This window comes from Oryzias latipes, chromosome 1, assembly GCF_002234675.1.
Source record: "Oryzias latipes chromosome 1, ASM223467v1".
Classification (NCBI taxonomy): Eukaryota; Metazoa; Chordata; class Actinopteri; order Beloniformes; family Adrianichthyidae; genus Oryzias; species Oryzias latipes.
This window is the reverse complement of record NC_019859.2, coordinates 5,713,427-5,735,384: the sequence shown is the minus strand read 5'-3', so window position 1 is coordinate 5,735,384 and position 21,958 is coordinate 5,713,427. Positions and strand designations below refer to the sequence as shown.

Here is a 21,958-nt window from a genome sequence, read left to right as displayed (position 1 = left end):
AAGTTGACTGTAAAGTAGATTTTTATTGACCTTAAAGAGGCAAACATGTGGTAGTAACTCTCCTAACAAATGAAACAAAGAGACTTTGCAATTTTAGTCGCACATAATCACCAAGTACAAAGAACTAATGAACTTTTTGATGGTGAATAAAAATGGTCACTTTGTCATTAAGCACCTTATAAAAGCCTCCAAGCAGCTAAATAAACCAAAATACAAATAATACCCTGGCTGCATTTCAGTACTGCTCATTACAGTGTTTACATCCCATCCTCCACAGACTAAAAAGCATCCCACAGCTTTTAAAAAGGCAAAAACGGAGAAATTCACTGATGCTTCACGATAAAGAAAGTCCTCAAACATCACAGAGAAGCTGTCGTTCACCTGCATGGATTAACATCGATCAAACAACCGGGAGACGTGCTGCAGGAAATGCAATCACATTTTTATTTCCCCCAATCCTTTATTTTCTGCATGATTACTGAAACATCCCAAATATTGACCGAGATAATAAGCTTAGATTTTTTTTCTCTTAGTAACTATAACTCAGTTTCAGACGTCACACCTGACGTTTGCACATGGAGGGGATGGATTAAAGCTTCTTTCATACAAAAAAACTGGAAGGTTAAATCTGACCAATCTATGCTGAGATTCTTCAGTTTATCACCTTTACAGATGTTAAAATATATCCAACATATTAAGCAGCTGGTTTAACAGATTCTGGCTCATCTGCTCCTGCAGCCAAAAAAATGTCATAATAATAAACATAAAACATTTAAAGTATTCTATAGAGTTTTTCCAGCTCCAGGTTCTCTTAGGTTCAGCAAATCCTTGAGCCGTCTTTTTCAGTGGGGGGCCCCATTCAGCATTCCAGCCTGGTTAATGGAATTAAAATCAATGACAATCTGAGTCCTCTTGGGCTGGAACTGCCTGACAAAGGACAAACAAACCCCCCCCCCCGTCAGTGATGCACAGAGAAGCAGATGTAGGACAGCAGCAGAAATATCTACTTCTGCATCTCTCATCCCTATAATGTCTCACCTAGAACTTCTGCAGATTTTCATTTTTAAGATCTCAGTTCTTTAAAGTCAGTCAGCAAACTTCACATTTCCAGCACCTTCTCGCTGGTTTCATTTATTAGGTCCAACATTATGTCCAAATGGTTGCAGAGCCTAAGACTGGAGACCAACTACATCCAACTGACAATCCACCAAAGTTCAAGAGTTATGAAACAACCAAATATCCCCAAAAATCTGATATCTGGTTCCAGTCTATTAGTCATGTCACTATGTCACACGTCTATATCATGTCACTCATGCAGGCGGCGGTCAGACTCCACCACCAAGGAGTTTGCTGTTGTCTTCTGTAAACTCTCTTTTATATTAAAGGCCTACTGTTCCTGGTCCAGGTGCTTTCTTAGCTTCAAAGATGGCTGAATGCGAAATCTCAACACAACAGATAACACTAGATATAATAAAAGAACACAACTATAAAGGCTAAAAGAGATCAAAATGGATCCACCTGCCAATCTCATCTATTTAAAATAAAGACTTAAAAAGTCTAAAAAGGTTTTCTGAGAATATTTTATGGATCTGATCTCCTCCAACAATTCAGTCAAGACTCTATCCTTTATAAAGAAGCCATTTTCAGTAACTTGCCCTGCTGTTCAAAGCTGAAGAAAGCCTGTACTGTACCTGTATTGTATTCCCGCCATGTTGAGCAGCCTTCTGGACGCCATCATCTCAGGTGTGTCGTGGTACTTATCAGAAAGGTAGATCACTTCTTTCAGACCTGGACAGACATGAGTACGCAGAAATCAGGAATCTGAGCAGCTTTTAAAGAGGAAAATAATGTTTAAAATATGACCTAAAAGGTTTCAGTCATTCAAATATTTCAATGTTTTTTTCTTTCCAGGTTGAAGAAATTGACATTTACACATCCCAAAATACAGAAAGGGCATCTGGGTTGCTTTATCAAGCTTGAACTGAGGGCTCTAAAGTGTCGTCGGTACAAACCTGCCTGGATGATCAGCTTGGCGCACTCGTTGCATGGGAACAAAGCCACATACATGGTGCATCCCTTCACATCCGCGCTGTTCTTGTTCATGATGGCGTTCAGCTCTGCGTGGCACACTGTGGACGAGAACATCAGCATCCATCTGAACATGAAGGATAAGACAATGATTCGTTCAGTCATCAGAATAAGCCGACAGACTTTAGATGCTCTGTTGGATGCTGGGGTTTTAATGCATCGTGTTTGTGTGAATTTTGGACGGTTGGAGCTCCCAACCAGGAAAGAAGTGGGGGGAAACGCAGCAGAGAGGAGCTCCACACTCACAGCAGATCTTTAACAGCCAGAGGAAGAAAAAGAATGCCTCCAACTGGACTTCTGTCGTCCAGTTAAAGCCGAACACATATTTACTCAGCTGGGTTTGCTTTTCTGCATTTCTGTATTCAACCGGCTCATTCAAGAACAAAAGCAGTGCTGGTGGGAGAAAAAAAAAACATTACACAGGGCTCCAGACTAACTTTTTTCACTAGGAGCACAGTGGCCCCCAACTGAAAATTTTAGGGGCACAACCAGAAAATTTAGGGGCGCATACCGTAAATCAGCATGCTAACCAAATCTACTAATTTCCACTGTATTACTAATAAATACTTTAATAATAGATGCAGAAATTACAATGCTCTGTTTCAAATTCAGTGTCACATTTTATTCTGCACTTTTGAAGATGCAACAACAAGGTAAACTGACAGAAGAAGGTAAACTGTAAAAAAAAGAGGCGATGTTCACTGGATATCAGAACAATCGATACAGATACCTGAGATCAGAGAGGGGCTCAAAAACTGATGGAAATTTATCTCGATGACACCAAATAAGTGCAGCCAAGAAGCACAATAAGCGTGTTTGAGATCACCCAGGTGGACACAACGCTGTTCAGATCACCTGGTGTGTGACATATTTTTGTTTTTGCTCCAACATCACCTGTCAATCATCACAAAAATTTCAGGAGAAAGGGGCGGGAGCAGCAAGGCCCCAACCTACCAAACGCAGCTGGAAATTTAGTACTGAACTGACTAAAAGCTGCACTATGACTACAAAACAATGCATTATGGGACATATGTCCTGATGGGTTTTTGTAGTTAAGTGAGAAATTGAAACAATTTAAAATACCAATTGATTAAAAATAGGCTACATCCATTACAAAACATTCAAATAAATATAAAATATATAATAACACAGATCACACTAAGGGGGAGAGGAATATTAAAACTAAATTGAACCCTTCAGTCTCGCTGCAGATTTGCCATCACCCATCACTCATGGATGTGCGTATTGTGTATATAAAAGGAAAACCGCTTTGCCAAACACCGCTACCCCCGTGGAGAAAGTGGGTGTTTGTGTTAGCCTGGGGGCGGTGCTGGCAGTGCAGACTCTTCTTGGAAGGGGCTGTTCTCACTGATCTACGTCAGCTCCTGAGAACCCGCTTGTTTCTGTGGATTGGGGCGGGGCTAGCGCTCAGAGCCCAGGTTTTTAGAGGAATGTGTGAATGGATCAAAATAATTTGGGGTTTTTGTTTGGTGAGGAATGAACATTATAATGTTCAAAATAAATCAGTTTTCATCGTGACTCCAAAGATCCCATAATGATAAAGATCCTTTTTTAGAGCCCCATCACTTAAGACTTCTCCTGATTACTTGTCTGTGCAGCCAAAAGAAAACCTCTGCAGATATCAGGACTTACTCCAGCCAAAAACCAATGATCGCTATTGATCTACATGCATTAAAGCATGAAAACCTAAAGCCATATAGGGATTTTTGTAGGAAAAACAAAAACATGTCCTCTCAGAGCTTCACACCTCACCGTCCTCCACACAAATCTGTTATGCAAATACTGCAGTTGACCTTGAAGAGGAAAACAATCTTGATTAAGCAAATTATAAATATTTGTAATGATGTTTATGGACAGTAAAAGACAAAAGGATATAATTTTAAGCGTTACTTTCAACATTCCGGACAAAAAGCTTGAACGAAAAGTGCAGCACAATCCTGAACATGAAGAGATTTGCTTCCTCAGATGAATACACAGTAAAAAGCATCTCAGGTGAATAACTAGCTTACCGTAAGGGTATTTAGTGTCCAGACGATCGTCAGCAGAGCGGGACCAGGGCAGCAGGTCGTCATCACAGCCATTGGGCATTCCATTGTAACCAATGCCAACTATCTTGTTCTCCTGGTTCACGATGCATGCACCCACCTGCAGGAAGAGACTTCACTATGTGAGATGTATTCCTCACATTAGTCTTTTAATACAGAGCCTATCCTCATGCAGAATACAAAGACTTGTGAGATTGCTTAAACATCATGCATCACAAAAAAATTAACATTGGACCAATAATCTCTAAAGTCATCCAAAGCTGGACGTAGGAACATTAAGACTGGAATTTACTCTCCCAAAATGAGCAACGCTCTGAAAATGAGCACCTGGGCGGGACACAGGAAAATGAGCCCACCGACCCGCCAATCAGAGAAAATACACCCCTGATAATCCAATTTGAATTAAATGAAAACTCAAAACAGCTAAATAAATAAAATTGAAAAAGGACAACCCACAAACACAGTAGTTTAGGGCAGTAGATTCCCACGTAATTCTATTCACAAATCAAGATCGACAACTCACCACGATTCAAACCATTCAATTTAATTTGTCTGAATGCCTATTTACTGCATGTAAGGAAATTTAAAATAACCCTTTATAATTAAACAGCATCATTTATACCTCAACTTGGATCAAGAAATCAGGATTAGGTGTGCACAATAAATCGCACATTTTTCGTTATTGCAAAATCAAGCTGTGCGATACGCATATCCCAAAAGACGGCGAATTGAAGTATTTAAGAAATCAAATAGATCTATTTAGGCATTTGACCAATCGGATCGGAGCCTTTTATATCATTGACCAGTCAGATTGAGCCTTTTTATGTTTGATGTTCGCCTCCTATGCAGATGACGGTCATTTGAAGTGTAATTTTTAAAATGTAACAGTGAAATGGAAATTGTGTTTTGGGTTTTTTGCCATTTGTTCATGTATCACAAGTTATATCGTCAATATTGATCACTAATATCGCGAGTGTTCCTCATATCGTGCAGCCCTAATCAGGATCAATAAAACAGACAAAAAACAGTTTTTGGAATAAATAAATTGTATTTAGTACTTTAAACAATGTCCCTCTGGATAGTTTTTCAGTCAACTTCTCGATTCGCTTTAGCAGTAAACAAAACAAATGTCACTCTTGCTTTGTATTATGCAACAAAAAAATTCTGAAAATGCTCTCCAAAGTTTTTCCATCCTTGTAGTTTTTCTGACAACCGTTCCAGTAGATCGATGACAAGAAGAGAATTGATGAAGACCTCAACAAAAATGTAACAACTAGAAAACACAGTCCTGTAATCTAAACAGACAACACTGTTTCCAACAGATGTGTTTTAAAAAAAATGACTTTTTTTTTATTTTTCAGAACTTATTTCAGCAACATAAATTTTGCTCTAATCCCCCCCCCCCCCCCTCTACAAAAACCCTTCATAGCTTTACTTTTAGAATGAGAACCTTCACTGACACTTTACTTTATAGTACGTACTTTAATTTACTTCCGGTGACAGTAGCGCATTCCTTGGGTTTAGTTTATACTTAAAATTCAACACAGTTCTCCAATTTCAGAACGACAATAACATTTTTACCTTACTCTATTATAAAGATCGGGAATCAGCAAATTTGGACATCACAAATATTTATAAACTATTTTTCTGGAACAGATTGCAAATATCCTAGAATTTGGATACTTGTTACAACCCTAGTTGTTATCAATTAAAAGATAAGCAATGCATATCAACAGAATTTAGTGTAGTAAGAATTTTGACTGAAATGACAAAAGAAAAACATCCTCTAGCGGTCATTTATGGAACTGCAGCCTTTATTAATTCTGGATTCGCCTGAAATTCAGGCTTGGAATTTGTTCAACCTCCAGAACCAAATTGGACACTATAGTCAGTATTTGTCCACATACTGCATGCTTTTCTAAACTCTGTGGAACAATAAAAAGTGATGTTTTCAAAGTCCAGTTAGTCACAGACTTTAGACAGACCATCTTACAACCACAATTGTGATGCTATTTTAACACAACAAATACAATAAAAACACTACAACCTTTTTAATTATCGTCACCAATGCCCAGATTATCAGCTAAATGTGCATCACTCTAAAAAACCAAGCTGTTCTGATCAATAAATACCTGAGAGTTTGGGTCTTTGCTTCTTTGTGCTGACAGAAAGGCAACAGCCATAAAATACTCTGGCCATTCCAGGTAATCTTCTCTTTTCTTAGCAGAACAACTACGAACAAACACATAAAAAGGATATATAATCTTAACGTTAATAAGGCAAAAACATCAGATCTAATTATGTTTCTGTTTTGTTTTTTTGCATAAAGACAAAATGAAAAGGCAGCCAATTGCTGCTAATCATAAAGCAACTGATAAACTGAGTGGATGACTTTAAAAAAAAGCTCAGGTAAATTTAAGGAAAAGGTGTTTGTTACTTTTTGACCTTTTAAAATATATTTCAGATTAATAAAAAAAATGGGGGGGACTTTAAATATAAAGTTAATTGCTTAATATTGTGCATTTTTCAGTCAGCACTCAATAACAGCATCACACAGATTCACAAATAATCATGTTTGCGGGCACGCGCTCTGCTCGTGGAGAAACGAAGAAACGTATCAACCAGTCAGTGAATCACACACCCTTCTGTCTGATTGAAAAGGTGTAAATATTCCTCATAAGTGACTGAGTACATTTTAACGAGGCTGTAAAACGATAAACAGCTGATTTTTGACTCATATATACGATCACAACAGGAACGAGGGGAAAACATTTAATCAAACACAGACTAAACGAGAAGTTGGGTTTATAACAACTTTTTCTTTAAAAATGAAGAAGTAAGTCACGTAAAAGAGGCACGTTACCCGTTAACTAGACGAGGCTGCTGACTTTCTTCCATGGTGAATTCCTTGAAACTTTTCTTTCAGGAAACTGGCGGCGTCTCTGCTCAAGATGCAAAACTGGTGTGACTCTGCACAGCAGAACTCCCGCGCTTGGTTAAACGTTAAACCCCTGAACCATGGCTTGCAGGATACCGCGCTCCCCATTCCGCAGAGGAAAAGCTAGATGTGTTAGGCTGTCTGCACAAAGAACTGTCCAAGGATATGACATACTTAACACCATTTGTGATAATAAATTTTAATATTTTATTCCACATTAAAAGGCAACTTGATGCTGCCTAGCAGGCAGTACTCGGGACAAATTTCACATAACGACAACGACTGCCATCTTTTGGAATACGGAAGAGGATTAGGACCAAACTTTTGTCCACAGAGAAAATAAAACCTTTTTTGGATATTGAACTAAAATTTAAAAATGAATTTGAAACAGATACTCCAATTTGTTCTTAATTTACAAAGCAAAGTCCCTGACAAGCATATTTTAAAGGGAAACTTAACAACAACAAAAAAAAGGCAAATAAATATGATATTTTTTAGACTGTGGCTTTTAAATGCAAATAAAGGAGACATTTTAAACATTTATTCTATTCATTTGATCGATTACAAAAGGGGTTTATTCAGACATACCTGTGGTGTGTCAGAAGATTCATGACCCGTGTTGTTAAAGTAAAATATGTCCAACACAAGAGGCCTTCAGCTCTCATCTGTCTCCTCAGCTGTTGGACAGGACAAGTTAGAAAAAGAAAAAAATAATAACTATTGAGGCCAAATATGTTAGGTCAACATTGTGGTTGAAAATATACATCACACAATTGGCAGCAGATCCCAGAAATGAACAGCAGAGGGCAGCACTGGTCTTTGTCGTTGTGAACATGTGGATTTTTTGAATGAGTAAAGATACTATAGATTCTTTTTTCTTCACTTTAAATAAAATGAAAATGTCTGTTTATTGCTCAGAAATCCCAATAGGCTAAAAATATCACATTAAGTGATTTATATCTGTCATATAGAGTAATGTAGCCCCTTTTCACTTCCTTTAAGGTGAAAAGTGCATACAGCACATACATTTACGCACATTTTTTTATTCTATCGTCAGGAGAATAATTTTCCCCGATGCTTTAAATTCTTTTTAAAGTTGTTAAACAGGAATTGTGAAATAGCCAACTTGAAGCAAGACGTTTCCAGCCACAACTTTTTTTGCAGTGTTGTCTCTACTATTTTTATCTTTGCTGTATCAATAAGCGTTGTTTTTGTGTAAAAAGAAGAACCTCATTAAGTCCCTATCCACACAGACCAGTCGTCTGAATTCTGTCAGTAAACATAAACAACAACAAAAAAAAATGTGAATTATAACTGTATATAAAATAAAAATCTAAAATTTTATTTTGTATTTCTTTGTGTGTCTGTCCATTAATTTGTTTTAAATCCTACACTCAGTGCACAAAACTTTTAAAAACTACTACCTTCAAATGAGCAAATAATCTAAAACTGAATGTCTATCTGTTGATTTATATTGGACATAGAATAATTGTTTTCAAAGTATTTACTCATTTTGATCGACTAGTTTTAAAAGGATATGATATTCACAGTAGTCATGTGACAACATTGACTATAGCTAAGAAACAAAATGTACAGCATCTTGGTAGCAAATAAAACCATTTTTAAACAATATTTAGGTATGCAAGAAGAAGAACTACATTTTAGTGGTCATGAAATGAACTTATCTTTGCTGTAATAAATACAAATATATTTCAAAATTTATGAATAGGGATTAATTACATACAATTTTTAACAGTCTTTATGTAGAAGAAACTCCCACAAAAATGAGAGGAGATGGCCCAAAATGTCAATGGCTAAAATGACATAAGGAAAACATATATTTTTGTTTTGTTATGATAATAGGTTATTAGAATAATTTGATTAATAATCGTATATATACTGTTGGAAGCTCAGATCTACAAAATAAATGTTCTCATATTAATTGGAAAAGGATCCTGCAAGTCATTTTCTTCATAGCAACTGTAAATGGATCCACAGCAGCTGTAACATCATGACATACAGGGACATAAATCCAAACATGAGCTGCAGATCCATTACCCTAAACCTTTACCATGCTATAGAAAACCACCACCGCAGCTGTCCCCTGCCTGTCTGGATGCATGGCTGCATATGTGGACAGAGGGAGGGAGGGAGTGAGGAGCCCCGCTGCAAACCCTACAGGCTTTGGTGCCTCACAATTTTCCAAATGTCCACCAGAAGAAAATCTGTTTAGCTGAATCAGTGCCGTTTGCATGCCAGTGTTCCTGACTAGTGCAGGCTGTTTGTTAGCTCCCGTTTTCTATTTTAACAACAAGATGATGCTACAATTTTCCGCTACTTTGGGAATATTATAGGTAGTTTAAAGACATTACAGTCCTGTGTCATTAGATTAAGCCTGCTAATCTGGATTATGTTGGTACCTCCTGGATAACTGCTGCAGTCTGTCAGATTGGCTGGTCTGACACTGTCAGTTCAACATGAGGGAGATGAGCCAAAACCCAGCAGAACTCGCTGCGTAAAGACGCAAGAGCAAGCGTGGAGGGGCTTCTCTGAGGTAAAACAGGAAAACTTTTGCTATCAATTCATGTAATCCTGAATGATTTTGATCAGTTATCTGTTTTTCAGCGGTTGCTAGGCTACACCAAGAAAAGATTTGTGCGTAAACTCCATTTAAATGACAGATTGTGTTTGCAGAATTTAGTCTAAGCAAGTTCGAAAAGTGATTGGCGTATTGTTGCCAAATACTAAATATGACCTTATTTTATACTATCAGGTGCAAGTTTAAAGGTCTGTTAAAGTTTAGTGAGAATAGTTATGAGTCCTTGTTGGCAGTTTGCTGGGGAAAAAAAATAAAGTTTACTTAACTGCAAAAACATAACCCCTAGAAATGAAAACATTCTTACCCCTTTCTTACAAAGAATTCTTATTTTTAGCTTAAAAAAAATTAGACTTTTTTTACCAAACAAGAATATTTTGCTGATGAAAAACTTTCTTGAAAAGAATTTATTTTCTTGCAAGACAGAAGCTAAGACAATTTTTCTTAACAAATGTTTACTTTTTACTTTAGATCCAACATCAGCAGTGTAATAAATATGTTAAGAGGCTTTTAAGGTTAGATAGACAACAAAAATACAATGCGAACATCATTTCATTTCTTATTTAACAGCTTAGACCAAAAAAATCCCTTTCGTCCTCATGAAACCTGCAGAGTTTCTCTTTTCTATTGTGTCTGAATCATTCGAGTCTCAGAACATCTGTCATAACCGTCCTAACGGATGTTTCATTATTTATTCACTGTTCTAGCAGCTGGGGATTTGTCCTGCTTTGTCTCCAGTCTGGAGGTATTAACACATTCAGCAAACTGATGACAGAGTAAAAGAGCTTTTCCTTAGTTTGGAATGTCTCTGAAACTTGTGTCTTAGACAGAGCTGAGGCAAACCTGCCAGGAGATCTGAAGAACGACCTCTTCGAAGTCCAGTTTGGGTGAGAGGAAGGGCATCATGCAGGGGTGCGTCGTTGGTTCAAAGCTGCGCTTCTGGCTCACCCTGGTCTCTGGGATGCTGGAGTGTCTGTGCTTCGCTGGTGTTGTGTTTGGTTTCGCCTCGTTGGTGTTTGTGCTGAAGGAAGACGGTTTCTTCAGCGAGCTGTGCATCAGTAACCTGGAAATCAACAGCAGTCTGCCGCTGACAGGTGAGCCTCTTCAAGTTCTAATCATACATTATCATAAACTGAGAATAAATAAATCAACAAGACTTTAGCTTTTAAAAACAGATAAGATTAGTTTGCCCACCCACCCCAAAAAAACATGATAAAACATGACTATAAAAGCCAGAATTAGTCAAAAGTCTGTTGGAATTGGTGTTAAAAATCAATAAAAATATATGAACAGTACATCACAAGATAAAGACTTAACACTGGTTTCTGACATAAAAAAAAAGCAAAAGAATGAGAGAAATACATACAGTTGAGACCAATCAATGCATCAGACAAAAATGACTCAAAATAAAACTATACAACTTGCACAGGTTTAGAGTTGGCAGGTGTATGTGCTGATGAGCCATTGTTTTCAATGTTTAGTGAAGTTTCATATGTTGGTAACTGTGTGGTTTGAAGTTCCACCCTCTAGAACCTTACAGACCAGGCCGACTGACTAAAGGTGCTTTTACTTTTGGGAATAACACATTCACCGCTCACAGATCCTCTGATTACACCCTCAGTTCTAGGAGGAGCTGGAGTAAAAGTATGAGATGTCTTATGAACCAAGCATAAGTCTGCAAATTTAATCAGGCTGTTCTGATGACAAAATCATGTGTATTAATTACAAAAACAGTAATGTAGCAGCTCCTTATCTATGACTTTTTTAGCTTGTTTGTGTAATATTTCAATGGTCTTGTTAAACATATACCTTGTCTGAGGCCAAGTAGTTAAAGAATAATTGAGACTGCTAAAAAGTGTCAGTGTTAAAAGATTTTGGCCGCCTCAGTGGTCATTTTAATTCTGATTTAGTAAAAATTTGAGAGTAAGCTTAATGTACACATTTAGTCAACAGGTTTGAATCGATTCGAAGTCCAAATTATATAAATTGGCGAACAATCTGTAGTTTTTCACAAGCAGTTTACTTTTTCAGACGTGCTGACCCAACTCGCTGATTTGGTGAGTTTGGCTGCACCAATGTCTTTGGAGCGAACATGTACAAATAGAGCTGTATCGTCTGCACACATTCAACTTCAGGGCCAACAAAGGAAAACTCATGAATTTAAAGAATTAATAAAAAGGGATCTAAAATTGATCCCTGAGGAACGCCTGCTTGCAGCTGAAGTGAATCACATTATAGCTGTTAATAGATGCAGACTAAAAATGGGGACATAAATATGATGCAATTTATCTCATAGCAGCATCAGAAAAATCCTTATGTGAGATCTTTGTAAGAAGAGCCATATGATTTACTGTACTAAAGTCTTCCCTGAGGTCCAGAAACAGAAAAACGTCTAATCTCAGAAAAGATCATGCAAATGTTTCCTACTCTATGTATTCCAAAACTCCTATTTTAAAAGTAAGAGCATCCTGAATGCTGTCTGCTGTGGATCAGACACCACACCCTTATTGGAACTTCACACAACCCCTATTTAAAAACACCAAAATATCCATCTATGTTGTCCAACTGCTTTTGATTAAAAAAATTCAATAAAGAAATTGAGAAAGCCTTTCAGTACAAGTTCTAATCTGGACTGTTTCTTCACGAAATACCTGAAAAAAGCAGGATAAAAATAAGATAAACAGGAGTATTGTATAGCATCTGCTTGCATTCAGATAAATGTAGAGTGGATGTTGCTTCACAGACCAGATGGAGCCAAAACACCAGCAGAGAAAATTGCACAACCGATGCGTCTGAATCTAGTGAAGCTACAATTGACATCCTCGAGACAATCATTTTAGCTTTAGAGTTCATGTAGAAATGTGCAAAATGAACACAGAGAAAAAGAGATGCCACTTATGTTCGGTCATTTAACGTACAGATGCTCTCATCTATGTTCCAGGTTTGTTTTGCTGAAAAACGTTTTTTTTTGTTGTGTTTGTTGTCGTTTCAGACTGTACCAGTCAGGATGAGCAGTTTTCTCTGGTTTTCACTATTGCCTCTTTCTTGAACAACTTCTTGAGTCTGGTTAATGGCTTCCTGTTTGATCGCTTTGGTACCTTCATGACCAGGCTGCTGGCAATGTGAGTTCAGTCCTTTAGATCCTTTTTTTCCTCCCTGGAAATCTAAATCACTGTGATCGGACGTTAAAAAAAATTGTTGCGTTGCTTTGACTCTAAGTTGATACTAAATCAATTCAGTCATGTAGAAGTTGTGTTAGTTTTATTACAACAGCTCAAATGTTTATTTCCAATTGTGGGTCATTTATTCAAACAAGGGGTCAGGAAAAGTAAGCCGTGTCCCACAGTGGAGACTTGCAAACAACGTATGCGACCTCTGAGTAACACTACAAAAATATTTTCAAAATTTAGAAAGAAAATTCACACTGAGTTGACTAGAGACGGAAAACTGGGGGAGAGGATGGGATCATAGTCCGATTTATAGATACAACTAGGCCCAGAGTTTACTTTCACGTTCTCAGCCCTAATTTTTAATGTTTACCTCCATTTAAAAGGGAAAAAGAGGTGTGAGAGGGGAATTAAGTTCCATCCATTCATTTCCTGAACCTGCTGATTCCCTTTTGGGGCCATGGTTGCTGGAGCCTATTCCAACTTCTATTGAGTAAAAGCAGAATATGCCTTGGACAAGTTACCACTCTGAATAGAATTTAGGTCTATCTTTTAATTTATGTATAAGCACTTTGTGCTACTATATATGCCATATAAATAAAGTTTGATTTGATTTCATTTAATTTAATTTGCCTGCAACAGAAGTCAAAAACATTACATGTAATAGAAAGTCAAACACAACTTTATGAACTGTTCAGTGTCCAACATTAGGCATAAATGTCATTAGATTGTCCAGACAAGAGTTCTATGCATAAGAACTCTGTAAACCTATTAAACATTCTGTCTAACAAACCACAGTTAATGAAAGAAAAATATCCTGCAAAAATGGTCAATAGATAAGGTGATCACTGCCTGTTTATGATGAACAATGTAGATACTAACTTGAGATTGGTCTGGTAGGTCTGTCATTCTGTTGGTTGGAGAATTCTGATAGAAAACAAAGAGAAAGAGACAAATTTAAGCGCAAGCTCAGAAATTCTGCGGAGCAGGCATTGAATTAAAAGCCCAAATACAGATTTAAACACCGAAAAAGCAGATCTGAATGCAAGCAAGGGCATTTTGAGTGTGAAAGAAAAGTTCTGAGAGCAAAAACAGCAATATTTGAACATAACATTGTTGAAAATAACGTGTTCTCAAATTACCGGTAGATGAAAAATATCTATATCTATATCTATATAGATATAGAGATATAGATATAGATATAGAGAGAGAGAGAGAGATTGTGTATATAAATGCTCTTTGCTTTCTTATCCTGAATGTAACGGTTTAATTTATTTAGCAAATATTAAAATTACATTAAAAACACACATTTCTATTTGGCAATTAAATAGCATAGAAATGATGTTAATCGTGTGAAAACATTTTTTCTTTCCAGATTTGTGTACACCACTGGAACTCTTTTAGTGGCCTTCTCCAGCCCAGGTACATGCACACATTCATATGGATACTGTGCGGGAAATCTGTATTTACAACAAAAGTATTTGTCTGTCTGAAATAAGCACAAAACAGGTTTGAGAAATATGTTTAACATTCTTGTTCAGCAGAATTGTCCCTGATGCTTTTTCCTGCCTTGTCCTGCATTGGTGTGGGAGGAATGCTACTCCTGATAACTAATATGCAGGTGAATATTTTATATGAAACATGAAGAAACAAATCTGTCAGTTTAATGTCATTTCTTATTTATCTCTTTTTTTAGAGTAAGAAATAACTTTAATAATGTGTTATTTACCGGTCATGTGCGTTTCTCCTCCATCAACAAGAAAAGTGGTTTTAAAAATAGAAATTAAAATTTGTAACTTCAATAATCTGGAGTGAACATATTCATTAAAACTGGCCATGTTTAAAGCCAAAGATATCAGATCTGGAGGAACAACAGGGATTGTCATTTTAATTCCACAAGATCTATTTGGGTGTATTCAGACTGGACACATTGGTTTTGTTTTAAGTGAACCAGAGTTCAGTTTCCGAGAAAATCCGGAACAAATTCTCAGTCTGAATACACCCCAGCGGACCCTGGTCCGGGACACGGAACCGCTCTCGGACCCATCTTTCTAGGTGGTCTGGGATTCCTCAGTCTCGATACGATCTGTTCTTCTCGGAGCATGATAAATGAATCCATAAGTCATATTGCAAATCCACATTGTATAATTCTTTTTTAATGTCATAAAAATGAGAATATCTGCGGCCTCAAACTTAGACACATGACAGTTCAAGAAGTACAATAAATTAAGATGGAAAAACATTTAATTGAATTGGAGTAATGTGACATTTAGTTAAATATGTAAATTGAGTTTTGTAAACAATTATTGACTTGGATAGATGTAAGAATTTAGGATCCATTGAGAGTGCCTTTATGTACTTGACGTGCACGCGCATTAACCCAGGGTTACCAAGTCGAGCGTAATTACATAACCCAAAACCGGTCTTTTGGAACCGACACGCCCAGATTAAGCAAGTTTAGGCGGACGTCAGCGAGAGTTTAGGGTTAAAGTCAGGGTAGTTTAACCCTTGTGCTATCGTATGGGGTCCAGAGAACCCGATCCTTACATGGACGTGTCATCTGTCATCCATGACAAAGTTGGATAAAGAGGATTTCATGTAATCCATGGACACCAGTGAAGATCACAAATCATTGAAGAAAAAAGGTTCAGAGCACTGTCTAGTGGGTCTAGATGACCCAACTCCCAACGTTAAAGTGCCTAGGATAGCACAAGGGTTACACGTGCCTTCTGGAGTCCCCCCCCGATGAGCCGCGGCCAAATATATAGCAACAATTGTCGTGTTGTCGAACAGAAAATATGGTCAAACTTTAAATTTGTTAGAAAGATTATTTTAGTACCACTGAAAACGTTTTATACATCATTTTCTGTCTCTCGTTACGTGGCAGGCGCCCGTGACGTCATCCTAAAAGCTACCATGTAGTTCCTAAATGGAATTCTCTTAAAAAAACAACAATGCCATCACAATACGACGATGAGACACAGCAACTCATTAAAATGTGGTCAGATGAAGACAGGTTCAGTAACGCTTTTGCTATCCTGACCATTGACGTGTTCTCCCTACCATGACAAAGGTGGATAAAGGTGGAAAGATTTCATGTAATCCATGGACACCAGTGAAGATCACAAATCATTGAAGAAAAAAGGTTTAGAGCACTGTCTAGTGGGTCTAGATGACCCAACTCCCAATGGTAAAGTGCCTAGGGTACCACAAGGGTTAAAGGATTGTAAAGCACAGCACGTCTGTCCTCTTGTTGTTTTGACCCGCCCTTGTAGTTCCTGACCAATGACTGACGAGATCTTTAGTCAAGTGGTTTTGTTAAAAAGCCTTGGTCCGTAACAGAATGGTCCACTTGATACCAGTCTGCAAGGTTCGGTTCTCGATCCAGAACAAATTAAGCAGACTCGATCCGGATTTTCCCAGTCTGAATACGCAGATTGTTATTAAAATGTTTTTCTTTTTTTTTACTGGTCACTGTTTGATTTTCAGATGTCATGTTCACCGTGTCTTAAATGTGTTTTTTTTTTCTTTTTTGGTGAGGTGGGCAATTTGTTTCCGGCTCATCGTTCCACCATCATCACCATCTACAATGGAGCCTTTGACTCTTCCTCAGCCGTCTTCCTCCTCATTAAGGCATGAAGCCTTAATGATAGATTTTCTCTTCATATAAGTTACAAAATGAAAATATTTGTTAATTTACTGTAAAATGAATGTGTTATTTGGAATGGTGTAACAATAAATGTTTGTATAAAATCATTTTTTCTGCTTTTTAGCTGATGAATAGAAATTTTGTTTGAACAATAAATAGGCTGCTACATGAATAAACACAGAAAGAATGCAGGCTTTTTAGCTTTTCTGAACAAGTGTTTTCTCCTTACCAGGTTCTGCACGAACAGGGAGTCTCTCTGCGTTCTTCCTTCCTCTTCCTGTCCATCTGCAGCATCATTCACCTGATGAGGACGGTTCTGCTCATGCCCAAAACGCACATCCCTCACCCTCTGCCCGACAGCTACACCTATGGGTGAGGGGCTTTTTAAACAAACCTTTTCCATGAGGTCAGAAGACATCAACTCGTGCTTTTTGCTCATCAGGGTGAACTGTGGAAGGGCTAACGCTTATGATGTGGAGCAGATTGATGACAGGAGAGAAGTGATGATGAGAGTTTCACTGGAAGGCAGTGAAACTGACACTGCAACACAAGACAATGGCACAGAGACACATAACGTGGGTGAAGGTACGTCCTGTTTTAAGCCTTTTATCGTTTAAAGTCATCCGTCTTGATAAATGTGTTTTTATTGGCAGCATAAGAATTGCATCTTAGCGTTTCTCCTTTTGGTTCCATAATGTAAAGGCTGCGTCACACAGCCCCCACGTACATTTGTGCACATTGCACGGATGGAAATTGGTCATACGTGGATAAAGTGAGAAAAGTTGTGGTCTGTACATGAAATTGTCAAAGATTTATCACAAATGAACCACAAAAAACGGATGATTTAACACGCAAAGAACATGTAAATCAACAAAGAACATGAACCGTGCGTGATTATTGCGCTGTATATATGCAATTTATTAGTGATTCATGTATCAATTACTTTATATAAACATGATATGTGCGCCGTATCGAGATGTAAAAGTTATACATCGGTGGCACATGCATGAAAAGTCCGTCAGACATACGTGGAACGGTCAAGGAAATCCTCAAACTTGCGTATGCATCTAGAAAACAAGCATTCAAAATTGTATAATAGTTACGTAATTATTGAGTTTAAACTATGTAAAACACGCGTAAACTGCGTAATTCTCAACTGACCAAAAATGCTGAACAGCTCAAAACGAAATTCATGTAAAGACGCATCGGCCGAAACCCATAACGGACATCTGCGCACGTCTACGAATGATGAACGCAACAAACACGTATATCACGCATGTATCACGAAAGACAGAAATTCCATATGTGGAAAACGCGCTACATGTACGTATTGGCTGAGGTGCATCGCCTTAAAAATGCTCCAAATAGTTACATAATGATCCTCTTGAAATCTTTCGACAAACTTCTAATTATTTTATTGACACGTTTGAGTTACGTTTGGGCTTTGATTACCTAGGGCTGCACGGTGGCGCAGTGGTTAGCGCTCTTGCCTCACAGCAAGAAGGCCCCCGGTTCAAGTCCCGGCTGGGGGAGGTGAAAACACAACATCATTGGGGGGACCTTTCTGTGTGGCGTTTGCATGTTCTCCCCGTGCATGCGTGGGTTTTCTCCAGGATCTCCGGCTTCCTCCCACCATCCAAAAACATGCTTCATAGGTTGATTGGCAACTCGAAATTGTCCATAGTGAGAGTGAATGGATGTGTGATTGAGGATATTCTACCCTGCGACAGACTGGCGACCAGTCCAGGGCATCCCTTGCCTACGCCCAAGTGGCCGGGATAGGCTCCGAAAGGGAAAAACGGTCTAGAAGATGAATGAATGAACGTTTGAGCTAAAAATAGGATAAAAAGCCCCTAAAGATGAAACAAGAGGGTCCTCCATAAGATCCTCAGCAGGTTTCCAGCTCTTCCATTCATGGGGTCTAAATGTTCAGATCCTTTAAGAAATTCATGCTTTTGTTAGATTCTCTCAGTTCCAAAAAATTTATTATTGTATATTGTATTGTAAAAACACACACACTTTATAGTTAAAAATAACCCAGGTTGCGAAGGTTTTAACCCAAAGAAACAAACACTTTTCTGTCTTTTTTGAACTCAAGAAAAGAAAAAAACAAATTGGGTTAAAATGAAAACATTATAACCTTTTGTTCCAAAAATAAATCCCAATATAATTAACGCAAGAATTAAGTTAACGAAATAACCAAAGTATTTTAGGAGAGAAGAAGAACAGAGCAAGATTGAAAGATTTGGGGAAACTTTTCCTCATAACCATGACCATATATGGACACAAGTCCCTTTTTGCAAGTTCAAGTCAGGTGTCAAGTCTTTGGTGACGAGTCTTTAGTTGTTATTTTTAGATCAAGTATTAAAATGTAAAGTTCAAATGAACTTCTAATCATGATTAAACTACTTTTAGTGTATTTATTATTGCTCTATTCATTGACTGCATATGAGAACTGGACCTAGTGTGTGTGACATCATCCATGAAAAACTTGAATGAAGTCAATTCAGTCACTACTTCTTGTGATACATACAGGTATTGAATGTTTATTGGGAGACACATACTTTAGCTGAAGCATCTGATTGGCCAGTTTATTTCTCTATACAAGTCTATTGGATTTTGACTTCTTGGAGCTTGTGTCTTGTTACTCAGTCCGGTTACTCTATACAGTCAATAGCTGTCTTATTTCTAAGTTTAGTCTCAGAAGTTGCTTTCCATATGCTCAGTTCGAAGCTTTCAGAGCTGTGTGCTGTCCTGGTTCTTCCTGTGGCATCTGGTGTGGTTGTCTATCATGCAGCTGAGGCTCTACCTCTTCATCGGGACCCTGAACCCCACGCTTGAGCGGCTGGCCAACAATGACCCCGGTCTGGGTGAGGCACCACTGATCCGGTCTTTTGTTATCCCCCTCTCTTCTCACCGACCTCTTCAAGTTCCATAATGAACAAACTTTAATGAAAAGTCTTCCCTCCCATCCGTCCTCCTTTCAAAGTGAGCCGGTACACCAATGCTTTTGCCATGACCCAGCTGTGTGGAGTGCTGTGCGCTCCCTGGAACGGCTTCCTCCTGGACAGACACAAAGGAAAACCTCGAGCCGCTGGTATTTCACCGTCTGGTGCTGAATTGCATACTTCCACGTGCAGCAGATCTCCTCACTTTGTCCTCCCTGCTGCAGGAGAAACGGAGCAGGAGGCGGACCTGCGCTCCTCCTGCCTGTCGTTGTTCCTGACCTCGCTGCAGAGCCTGGTCTTCTCCGTGTGCGTCTCCATTCCCGTCCTCCCCCTTCAGTACCTCACCTTCATCCTACAAGTCCTCAATCGCTCCTTCCTTTATGGAGGAAACGCAGCGTTCATCAGCATCGCGTGGGTACCAGACACACAAATCTAGAGGAAAAGCGAATTCCTGCATGGACTTCAATGGTTCTTTGGTGTAGAAAAATATGAACTTTTTCAAAGCTACATCAGAAAGTCTGTTTTCAGTTTGAACACATCATCAGGCAACATCAACTGTAAAAATAACAACATTTGAAGTCCTTTGATTCTGACACAATGCTCTGGAGAACCCACACAGTCAAATTTAGCCACTGTTTTATTTTATTTTTCACATTTTTTATATTTGTATTTTTAATGGTATTATTCATAATGGCTGCAACCCAAAATAAACAAACGAAAAAACAAATGAACTTCAAAATTGTTCTTTTATTAATATTACTCTCCAAATAGTGCCAATTTGTAAGAAAAATCATTATTTGGAAGATATTTTTGCAATTGTTGATTGATCATTTTAGTCTTATTGACTGGGCTTTTAATTTAAAATAATCTTATTAAAGTAATGTCACACAAAAATGATATTCATATATTTAAATCATAATTACCTTTGACTGAAGTTTATGTATTTCTAAAAGTATTTCACATTTATGGTATTGTTTATTCTAAACAGTAGAGGGCACCCTTGAGCAGACTTTCAGAGCAAGTCTGCATGGTTTTCATTGAAACTTTTCCTTTTTATTATTCTGTCTTTTATATCTATTTTTTATATTACTTTTATTCTTTCCTTTTTTTATCATTGTGATTTCCTCATGTAGTGCAAGCAGTTAATTCTTTGCAAACATCTTTTTTACGATGTTTTGAATATTTTTGACCTGCTATTTCTGCACTCTACAAGAAATATTACTTCTGATAAACGAGTAAATAGTCTAAAAAATATTGGTTTAGGCTTTGTATTTGCTTCTAGGTCCTTCCAAATTTCATTTTTCCAACATGTGCATATAATGTAAAATTCCTCAAAATTCTTCGTCTTTTTCTTTAAGTTTTGAACAAGATCAATGACTCTCAATGAGTCTCAAAGGTAATCCCAGTATTTTAGTCTTAAATCAGCAAACACTGTGACAAAAATGTACCTATATATATATATATATATATATATATATATATATATATATATATATATATATATATATATATATATATATATATATATATATATATATATATATATATATATATATATATAAAATCATTTGAACCTGGTTTTTAGAAGGAATTGTCAACCTGCAGTGTTTTTAGGTGTGCCTCCTCTTCCTCAGTTTTCCAGCCTGTCACTTTGGGAAGCTGTACGGCCTCATGATGTCCCTGTCGGCCGTCTTCTCCCTGCTGCAGTATCCCTGCTTCTCACTGGTCAAAGGGCCGCTGGGAGGAAATCCTTTCTATGTAAGCAAACCATTAAAAAGTACAACACGGTCACTGATGAAGATGTCAACGCTCTAAACATTGCGGGTCTGATCATGTGTGCTCCAGGTGGACGTCACTCTCACCCTCCTCACTCTGCTGGCTTTCATCCATCCCGCCTACATCTTTGTCCACAGCCGGAATCGAGCGCGCAGCAGAAAAAAAAACTTACAGCCAACCGGCCAAAAAGAGGCGTAGCGGAAGAAACCACCTAAAAACACGATTTTCTAACAAGAAATAAATAAATTAAATCACTTGTACTTTTATTTTTAAATACGTGGATCATTTATTTCTTAATAAAAATCTCCAAAAACTATTTTGCAGATACTTTTATTTACTGAAATGAACTCAGACTGCCCTTACATTGCAGTACCACGGATGACCAGTAGGGGGCCTCCCTGGTAAAGTTTTGTAGATATATGTCTATGAAGACTCATTCATCCAGGTTGATTCCATCATAGCAGTAGGTTTAGGGCCGTCATCTGGATTTAGTTTTTTAAGGTTTATCAGGTTTATTCTTCCATCCATCAGTGTTCTGAAACCCAAACAAACCGAACCAGTTCCACCTGGGTTGTAAACAGCTGAAAGAGATGACCAGTTTGGGGAGGGAGTCACTGGCTCCCCAACCCCAGCTGACAAGGAACTCTTAACGACCCGAAACCATGTAGGCTAAGTTGAGAATACCACCCAGTTTCAGGTCTGACTCCTCCCCCATGAGCCCATTTATACC

General features: G+C 37.9%; 2 protein-coding genes across 7 annotated transcripts; one reads left to right on the top strand and one right to left on the bottom strand.

Moving 5' to 3' along the window:
• Positions 1-3: 3 nt before the first annotated feature.
• On the bottom strand, positions 4-7,164 carry dctd (dCMP deaminase). Its single transcript, XM_023954851.1, has 6 exons — positions 7,018-7,164; positions 6,287-6,386; positions 4,119-4,254; positions 2,013-2,129; positions 1,692-1,788; positions 4-927 (listed from the first exon to the last, which is right to left on the bottom strand). Exons 1-6 carry the CDS (start codon positions 7,050-7,052, stop codon positions 843-845), a joined length of 570 nt encoding a protein of 189 aa, XP_023810619.1. The 5' UTR covers positions 7,053-7,164; the 3' UTR covers positions 4-842.
• Positions 7,165-9,054: 1,890 nt separating this feature from the next.
• Positions 9,055-21,836, top strand: LOC101160876 (solute carrier family 43 member 3-like). Of its 6 annotated transcripts, none has more exons than XM_011487482.3 (14): positions 9,067-9,646; positions 10,396-10,433; positions 10,515-10,782; positions 12,681-12,810; positions 14,231-14,277; positions 14,397-14,476; positions 16,396-16,488; positions 16,737-16,876; positions 16,947-17,089; positions 19,231-19,374; positions 19,494-19,601; positions 19,677-19,863; positions 21,087-21,210; positions 21,298-21,836. In XM_011487482.3, exons 3-14 carry the CDS (start codon positions 10,593-10,595, stop codon positions 21,424-21,426), a joined length of 1,515 nt encoding a protein of 504 aa, XP_011485784.1. In that variant the 5' UTR covers positions 9,067-9,646; positions 10,396-10,433; positions 10,515-10,592; the 3' UTR covers positions 21,427-21,836. The 6 variants fall into 6 exon arrangements, with proteins under 6 accessions (XP_020566495.1, XP_020566460.1, XP_020566521.1 ...); XM_011487571.3 differs by having other exon boundaries at positions 9,068-9,646; positions 14,400-14,476; XM_020710836.2 differs by having other exon boundaries at positions 9,055-9,646; positions 10,399-10,433; positions 19,494-19,863.
• The last annotated feature ends 122 nt before the right edge of the window (positions 21,837-21,958 follow it).